The 9,976-nt window shown below is 38.1% G+C and overlaps 1 protein-coding gene across 1 annotated transcript in view; it reads right to left on the reverse strand.

Moving 5' to 3' along the window:
* ATP6V1A (ATPase H+ transporting V1 subunit A) overlaps positions 1 to 9,976 on the reverse strand; it is a 449,992-nt gene that overhangs the window by 361,029 nt on the left and 78,987 nt on the right. Inside the window, exon 4 of the mRNA XM_044072828.1 lies at positions 2,453 to 2,604. Coding sequence (XP_043928763.1) covers positions 2,453 to 2,604 — 152 coding nt within the window. The remainder of the gene's footprint in view (positions 1 to 2,452; positions 2,605 to 9,976) is intronic.

Raw genomic sequence — 9,976 nt, forward strand, 5'->3', positions numbered from 1 at the left:
TAATAAGGCATATACAATACTGCATGATAACTACAGGAATTACTCAGAGTAGGTTAGAAAAAACTGGGAAGAGACTGGATAAGCAAATCACAAGGAAACAATAGGAGGACATGTATATGGATTCCAAATATGCAACACAGTCCAGAATATTTGGGATTTTTGCTGGGAAGTATTTCCATAGGTATTTTTAGACCCCAATCAGACGCCAAAGAATTTTTCATCAGAGAGATGGCAAATGTAGGCAGTGTAATGATAAAGAAAGAGGCAACTGGGAACATATGTTTTGACGGGGTGTAATGAGTTTGCATGGAATTTTTAAAGTCTGCCAACTATTCTGTCAGAAATACTGGGTGAGCAAATGGGTTTAACTAAGGAAATTATTTTTTGAGCTGGGATAAAGGATCTGAATTAACAAGGCCTTACAATGTCTAGGTAAGTTTAATTCTGGTAGCTGCCAAAAAACAACTCCTAAATAATGGAAATCAAAGTCTAAATCAACTGTATTTGTAGAAGTGGATATTGTGACAGAGATAAAAACTGAAAGTGGGATCTTTAGTATAAAGGTTAGGAGCAAATTACATAGAAGCAATGGAAATTGTGGTAACAACACATGCAGAATAATGTGTTGGGAGTAGAAGTGAGGTTTAAGGGGAAGCAGGAATTGAGCAATTTATGTAAAGCTGCATTGATGATAACTTTATCAAAGAATATGTGATGTACAATATTTGTAACTGAACACATTAGCATGGTTTGTTTTCTATTATATAAATGTATGTTTGCCTAGGTCTTAAGTGATAATTCCATAAAGGTGTTAAACATAGAAGCATGTCCAAACTGAAGATTTCAAGTTCATTAAAACTTTGTTTCTTCTCTCTAGTCATGTTAATTCTGAATTCATCTTTTTCAGACTGAGGAAGGCTGCTGCAGTAACAGCTAGAGTTGATACTACAAGAGTCACTTGTTTAACACCACTGTTTTATGACTTCTCCAGCCCTTTTAAAAAATGGTCTTACTTAAAGGGTGTTTCATCTGGGACCACATATCCTTCAATATTACATTCAACTTGCCATTCACTTTGCTAGTACTTTCCGTCTTATAACAGAATGCACTACATCTCCAAACTTAAAAGCTCTATTACTAGGATTAATTGCCTCAATCTCAGTTCACGGAGACAATTGTTTACTTATGTCCCGCCACAAACTGTGTTTGTATATCAATCACAGATGATTGAAAAGATTCGATTGCAAACAAATGCATCTGAAGTTGGCTCTTTTGTAAACAATGTTATGCTGTGCTCCTCTCTATCTTCACTTTTCATGTTAACTTCTTCATCTCAGTTTAAACAGGCTCTTCCAAAGTGGAACACGCTGCAATGTATGGCACACATCTGGACCTCTACCATACTTTTCTTTAGCAGTAGTAGGTCTGTCAACTCTAAGAAAAACATTCAGAGATCTGATATTATTAAGAGATCCAATTTCCTCTGTCTGAACATGAAGCAGCATTTAAACTCTACTTTTTCTCCTCGAGCTTTATTTATTGCTCACCTATGTGAATAAAATAGGAGATATGTAGCTTTATAATTCTGTAGCTTAGAAGCACTTTCATCCAAGTTAATAATGCAAGCAAGCTCAAGTATAACAAAAAAAAATGACAGTAAAAATATAATCTTTATTCTGACATTATAGGCAATGGTGCAAGCTGTCTTTCCTAAGTTACAAAGCCGTTAAGAAGTTTAAGGGCAAGAACATACTTTAACAAAACCATTGTTACAACAAAGTGTCTTAGTTCTAAGCATATCAATGCACTCCTCCCTGACACTGAACCCAAGATGTCACAGTAAGCTTCATAAATCTTAATGCTCTCTCCCACTGGGATACATTTGTTCTACATGGATACATTTCTTGAAATATAATACAGCAATTTACTAGGCAGAAGTTCACTGAACCTTGAAGAGAACAGAATACGTTCCTTAGTACTCGAATGTCAAGAATTAAAACATGACTCATTACAAATTTGCTCATCGCCTTCTCTCTACCTTTTTCACTTACATTAATACTGCAATAACCCACTTTTTCAATGCCGTACTAATCCAATAAAGAAACCATACTGAATGTAATAATGAGGGTCTAATCAGTCAAAGAGGTACCATAATCCAACAAAACATCTGGCAGCGGAAAACAAGACTTTTGCAAGACTACTCAAACTTAACCCAGCAATGCAACACTTCAAAAGCTTAGAAGCCCCCCTTCCACTTAAGAAGCAAATATACATGTCAACCTTCCACAATTGATGCAACTTTCTCATGCTTAGAGCGGACTATGCACTAAAATAAAAAAGAGATTTTGTCACCAACATTTCAAATAAAGAGAAAGTTCATATAAAAAAAAGCTGTAACGTCACCAAATTCAGTAAAATACTTAATAAACTAAGCTCAGAGCATTGTACTCACGGAAAGAGTGCATCAAGTACCCGCTGACCAGTTAACAGTGGGTGATTGGCTGGCAGCTTTTCAGTAACTGGTCGAACCTGACGGACAGGCCATATCTGTACCATAGTGAATTTTTCCTTTACACCTTCAAATTCCAGTTCCAACACAACATCCTGAAAGAAAAATACAAGACGTCAGAGACCAGAAACTGGACTTCACACATTAGGTGATCTAAGTGACTATAAGATTGAAGCCTGCACTATACATATATAAATGTAATGGTAAGGTCACGTTAGCACCGTTTTTCCCCACAAATCCATCTACTGTCATTTTGAACATCTCAGAATATTCCAGTCTATTTTTTCTGAAGAAGAACATTGAGTCATTTACTGCAGTCTCTGATTCTCTCAACTTTTACTTCCACACATTATATGCAACAGTGTCAGACTATCTTTCTGTTCAAGTGTAGCTGTAGAATCCTAAACATTATTTATTTGACATTTGTTAACCGGGTTGGTCCATCTGAGCCAGTGGCCCATTTTCAATGGAGACCCGAGGAGAAAAGCTCCAGCAATACAAACATAAAAAGATAGCATAGTAGGCAATATACAAAACCCAAGAAAAAGTGCAGCAATACAACATAAGCAAACATTACATATGCAGTAATCAGGTGAAATGAATAACTAATAAAAAAAAACAAAATTAAGTAAATACAACTAGTACATTTAAGTATTTACAATAATGACACATCTTACCCAAGTAGCATAATGTAGTATTGTCTAGTGTACAGATGAGTCATTAAATTATTAGATGTAGACCGGCAGTGAAAAGAAAAAGAAAGGAAAATGGAGATTATGGAGGATTTAGGCAAGGACAGGCTTTTGAGTTCAGAAAGTAGTGCTCGACTTCAGTTTTAAAGCAGCTGAAACTAGTGATGCTACGAATGTGAGGCGGTAGCCTATTCCACTCAAGGGACACAAGAGTGTTTATAGAGGAGTTTACAATAAGTTCTGCCGGGTTTACAGATGTCTAGAAGGTGCTGGTCAGAACTACGAAGAGACCAGGTTGCGGTACAAGGGTATACTAAGATAGAGAGAGTGATGGGCAAGCTAGCGGTTTGCAGAGTAGGGAGCTGGAGCTGGGCAAGTAGTAACAGCTGTAAGAACATTTGAAAAGGAAATTGATTTTCAATATTTTATCCATTACAAATCAACATTTCCTCTCATCACTCTACATGTTAACTTACACTACAGATGTTTAGTCTCTCTTCATTTGAATATGTACATAGTTGTGTTTCAGTTGGCAAACTATAACTAGACATCTAGACACTTTTTTTTTATTTAAATGCACTTCCACTTATTCTTAAAAATGCATCAAGCAGTGGAACTCATCAGGTGAGCAAGCACAAACAAATCTTGGTACATAACCTACTTTCGATGCGCCCCTGCAAAATGGATCACTGTGTGCATCGAGGTCAATTAACTCTCAATATGTTTTTCTATAATTTATTATCTCGGGAGGTGGTAAACACCAATTATACAATACTTTGGGAACAGCAGAGTAGCACGGTTTTAAGAGTGATAAGCATATATTATCAAGCAATTTAATTAGGATTCTATACACAAGCATAAACTTATCTACATTTAAATAACAGAAAAGGTAAACAAAGTCTTACAATATCTAAGAATGCATAAAATAGCAAATATCAATGCAGCATTTATTTTAGATGACTGACAGTTACAATTTTGTACAAACATGTAGTAACAAAGTGGAAGAATGTAAGAATGAGAATTTATTTTTTTTCAAAGAAATATCTATTAAAGTTCTAAAGATCCCATTTCTAGTTGTTTATCTCATTATTATATTCACCAATTCTAATACAGTTGGCTTAGACTTTGGATTTCTACTTTCTAATAATTGCTTTTTTTAGCAGCCACTGCAAGAAGGGGAACTTTAAGCTTTCCAGTGATGTTAATGTTAAAATACACTGGGGCAAGTTAGCGAGGTGTCAGCATGTCTAAGATGACAAAAATATCAGTGCATATTCTTATGCTAGAGGGTAAATTACTGAAGAAATCACAGTCCAAAGTAGAGCAAATGAAAGGCCATCACTTAAGTGTAATACTGCATTAATCCCCATTATGAGGAAATAAAACTGAATTTAGTTTAAGGATGTCTACAAGGCATAGCTAGCCTTAGGCATAGGCCACCTAGGAGGCCACCTAGGGTGCCACTCTAGTAGGTGAATTTTCCAGTATTTGTTTATCTTGGTAGTAAAGAAATGGCTTCTTTAAAATGTGTTCAATGAAAACTAGAAAAACTTGAGAGTAAAACAACCTACAAGAAAAATGAAGGAAAAAAAAAAACGTAATCTGGATGGTGTAACTAGACCAGGATGGGGGCACCAGGTGGTGAGGGGGAGTGCTGTGCAGCCAGTCTGCCTATGGTACTAGTTGACCGAAGGCCGGCCCTACTACAGTTGGTGGACATAAACTGTTTTCAAACAAGTTTACTAAAAAAATGTCCCATGTGGTAAAAGGAAGAATAGTTAAATTAATGATTTCTCTATTCTTACCTTCCTGGTTGTTTTATTGTTGTAATGCCTCCCTCTTTCACGAGTTTCAATTTTTCCTTTTTATTCCAGTCATTTTTTTCATTGTGCAATACTCTACCTCCAAGTAGCTCTTTGTGGAATGCCCTCTGACCTTTGATATCATGTAAGAGATTCCACTAAGCTTGTCAGTACAATTTGTTGATTTTAACTTGTGCTGTTGTAAGTTTAATTTCATACAAAGGTGACCCTTGTTTGACTTCAGTGGGAAGTTCAGATGGCAACGATGCCGATGTTGAGACAGTGTTGCTTCCTTCATACTACAGTAAATGACATTTGAGAAATCACAAATAGTACGGGTTCTGCTAGGATATAATGAATTTCATTTGTTGAATATACACACATACACACACACACACACACATATATCTGTATATATATATATATATATATATATATATATATATATATCTATATATATATCTATATATATATATATATATATATATATATATATATATATATATATATATATATATAATAGCCTATGTTAAATGTTCGAACATCCAAAATGTTGAACACTACATGGTCGAGACCAAATGTTTGACATTTGTATGTTTGATCATCAAATAAAAAAAAAAGCAAAAACACTGACAGTGCCCCACACCCCCCCACTTAAACATACCAACTCTGAGACCGCACTTCAGTGCAGAAAAGGGAAATTCTCCCTATCTGCACTGTACGGTGCCGTTGAAAGTCCATCTTCGAACACTCAAAATTTTGAACGTTTGGTCTCAACCATGTAACGTTTGAAATTTTGATCGTTCGAAGATTTGTCAGGTACCACATAATATATGTATAAATCTAGGACATTTGATCCATGGTGGTGATGCTGCGGTAGCATTGTCGCCTCACAGTAAGACGCTGACTGGTTCGACTCTCAGCTAGAGCGTCTTCTGCGTGGAGACATGCATGAATGGGTGTACCTTAGTTGAAGGTTGTGCATTAGGGCTGGCAACTCAGCACATAAAAATCAACTGCCAATCATTAGCAGACTGGAGTTCCGCTGTGGTGACCCCTAACCAGGAAAAGCCTCAAGACACAACAACATTTGAATCTAGGACATTTCACTATAAGCACATTGTTCCATTTCACCGAAAGTCATATTAGTGTGCACTTTTCACGGACAGCTCAATTCACCAAAAACACAATTCACCGAAACACGTTTCACCAAAAGTTGTATATGGCCTTTTCCCCACTGTAGTGCAACCCTGGAGTTGGTATATATAGTAGGGAGGGTGTGGGGGGTGTAGCCCCCCATATATTGTAAATGTTTTGAACTAAATACATGCATACTTGCAATTGTGAACATAGTTATGTGGGCCCAGGAGGAGGAACATTTATTTCAGTCAGATTACAGAGATTGCTGGTCAAAGTATATAACACTTTTAGAAGACATTTTCATCCTTTGGAAAGATACCACAAATAAACTGGAGGAGTTTCAGATACATAAGCTCTATAACCACCTTTCTCAAATTCACCTACACCATAAGTGAAAATGTCTAATTATTTGGATGCAACTATCTACAAGGATAAAGAGCAAGAGGTACGAGGCAGATATCAGTCCAAAATTTACAGGAAACCAACTTTTTCCAACTCTGACCTGCATAAAGTTGACACCCTTTGCACCAAAAAATATACTTGGTGAAGGGCCAATGTGTGAGGCTCTGTAGAATGGCAGAGGATGAGGGGTTTCTTCTGGAATCTCAAACATTCTTGGAAATGTTTATGAAAAGAGGTTACCCAAAGACATTTTTTGAAGAAATATTTAAGAGAGAGGTTATGGAAAAGAAATGAGAATCTTTTCAACCTATGTTAGGGCAAACACTTTCCCAGACGGTAGTCCCTTCAAACCCTGACTTCTCACAGAGCATGGCTTTGACGTACCACCAACTAAACAAGGAAAATATGAAAATTATGTCCAAACATTGGGCGGATCTTACCAGTGATCACAACTTATCAAAAATTATGGGTAACAATCCATTAACAGTCAGCAAAAAGGGACTCCAACTTGAAAAGTTTTGAAAGACCACCGGTCAAATCTAATGTGAAGCATTTGTTAAATGTGGCTCATGTCTTTCAGCATTTCCCGGTTAGGGGTCGCCACAGCGGAACTCCAGTCCGCTAATGATTGGCAGTAGATTTTTACATGCTGGCTTGCCGGGCCTAACGCACAACCTTCAACGAAGGAAGGCCCATTCACGCATGTCGACACACAGAAGACACTCAGAGTCAAACGTGCAACGTCTAACTGAGGCAACAACGCTACCGCAGCACCACCACCGCAGTCTCGTGGAAATACATTCTTACAGGTAACCTAACGTTGAGAGATGTGAATACATCTTGGAAGGAGGAATGATATCTTTGGAAAAGCCAAAAATGTCAATTAGATTGAAGAGGTTCTAGAACTGTGGCTCAACAGATGTTGTTTATATTGCCCTATGCAGCCCATGTGAGGCTTTTCACATAAGCAAAACTGAAAGGGCTCTAAATCGGAGAATATGGGAGCACCTATATGATACAAAGGAAAAGAATGAAAGTAATGCCCTACTTTAGCATACACAAATTTGCTAATTATTTGAGAAATTCAGGCTGTTCTTGAAAGTTATTACTGACCCTAGAGGTGCACTCTGGGAATTAAAATGGATGTCCAGGGAATTAAACTGGCAGCTCCATTTGAATGCCCAGGATCCCCCAGGTCAGAACAAAAATATTTCAATAAGAAGTACTTTTAATTTTAGGGCTCAAATAATTTATATTGTCCAGGTGATCTGAACTAGAAGACCTTTTGTGATTAATTCCAAGATCTTGGTTATCCAATTGGGCAGGACCATCTCTTTTTGAGCCAATGGCTATTTAATGGATTCACCTTTTAACATGTAATGTTCAAAAAAAAACTTAGCTTGTTGTCCACAAATTGTTTGTGGACAGCTTCTAGGCAAAGTATGTCATAAACAGCTTTCATGCAATTAATGGTTGCAATTACTAAGTACTTTAGTACAAAGCATTGTGGCTAGTTATGAAGAATTTCTATTGGATGGTCTTGAACCACTGGATGTTTACTGGAAACTTGTGATTGAGAGTAATGAGATTGTAGGAGTTAATATAGAATTGTCTGTATGACCAATCTATATGACAATTCTGTAGTCTCCCAAATGGGTCATCACGTCAAGGAGTGCCCACATCAGGTTTTCTTACTGTTGTCAGGAACTGGAGTGAAAATTTGAAGTCTACTGGATATTAGTCCAGATAGAGAGCCAACAGGATGGCAGGAACAAATACAGAATTATCCTCTAAACCAACATGGATGAGCATTTTGAAGTTAATTGTGTATTCATCATCAAGTAAACCAACTGGCTTTTGGTGTTGGTTTCAGGAAGTGATGTCAACACAGCTGATTTGTTTAAGAATGGGCAGAAGATTTGGAAAGACTGTTCAGAGAAAGTCCACATATGACTGTGGATGAAAGCACTTAATTGCGTTTCTAAAAGGGTTTTAAAAGCAGTTTTTACTAAAATAAAGTTCCAGTTGTGATTCAGCAATGGCTCGAGTGTTGACTTTATCACATTTAATTTCCTTCATTGCTACCTTCACCCAAGAGATTTATGTTTCATATATATAATACATATAGGTTCATAGGTTCATACTAGGTTATCTGCCATAGGGCATTTATAAGCCTAGCCAGAGTATGTTTGGCTTTCGCCACCCATTTTAAATAAATTTTGCTATGCCCTTTTTCGAGGTTAGTATACTGTGCCTCTGTCTAACAGTGACACGGAAGTAATACCCGGGGTAAACCTACGATCTCCCATCCACTCAAGATTCCTCTTGAAGAGAGTCAATGAGGGACTCTGCCTAACCTGGACTGGGATTTTATTGCAGAGTGAAGGGAGCCTCTGGGTTATGAATCTGAATCTGTCCCTCCAGCATGTCCTATTTATTTCAGTGCTGAGGTTCAAGTCTCTCGAGTGTGTAGCTCAATGGGATTTGGATTTTTTGAGGTGCAGCATGTCCCTAAATTCCGGGTTGGACAAGGCTTTATACGTCAGGCACAGGTCGCCTCTGAGCAGGTGGTATGCCACTGAGTAGAGCTGGAGTTTCTTTAACCGGGCAGCATATGGCATCTGTTTGAGCCCTTTGATCCTCTTGGTGAGGTACTTTTGGGGTCTTTCCAGTTGCTGCAGGTGTTTGGCAAGCTACATCCCAAAAGGGGCATTGTACTCGATTATGGGCCTGATGAGAGATGAGTAAAGAGGCACGATGACCTCCCCTGATCTAGATGCGAATCCCTTCATGATTAAGTGGGATATATAAAATATTTTTCTAACCACTTTGGCCACGTGGTTGTCAAATGAGAGATTGCTATCAACTTGGGTCCCCAGGTTCCTAATTACTTCATCTGTACTTAATGGATTACCACCTATGTGGTAATTTGTGGGCACTTTGTTTTTGCCAAAGGGGATGACTATACACTTTTTGGCGTTTAGCTTGAGGCCATGGCTCTGGCACCAGTTGTCTGTTTCTATGAGGCCCTTTTGGAGGATGCTTGTGTCGGCTGGAGAGTCGATTATGGCACCCAGTTTGCAGTCATCTGCGAACTTGGTCAGCCACAGTCCTTCTGTGTTGGCCTATACCTCCGAGAAATATATACCGAACAAGAGAGGTCCCAGGACTGAGCTTTGTAGGATGCCACTTGTAACTGGTTTGGAGTCTGACATGGCTCCAGCAATTTTAACCATGTGGGTTCTGTCCTAGAGCCAGTTTGCAACCCATCTAGTGACATAGGGGTTTATATTTAAGCTGGTGAGCTTATCTACAATTCCAGAGTGGGGTATTGTATCGAAGCGTTTTGCAAGGTCCAGGTAGGCTGTGTGGACCACCTTCCCTTCGTCAATGGCCTTGGTGACTGTTTCAAAGAAGTCGACCAGGTTTTT

The sequence above is a fragment of the Protopterus annectens genome, chromosome 5.part1 (assembly GCF_019279795.1).
Source record: "Protopterus annectens isolate FY-2018-M chromosome 5.part1, PAN1.0, whole genome shotgun sequence".
Taxonomy (NCBI): Eukaryota; Metazoa; Chordata; order Ceratodontiformes; family Protopteridae; genus Protopterus; species Protopterus annectens.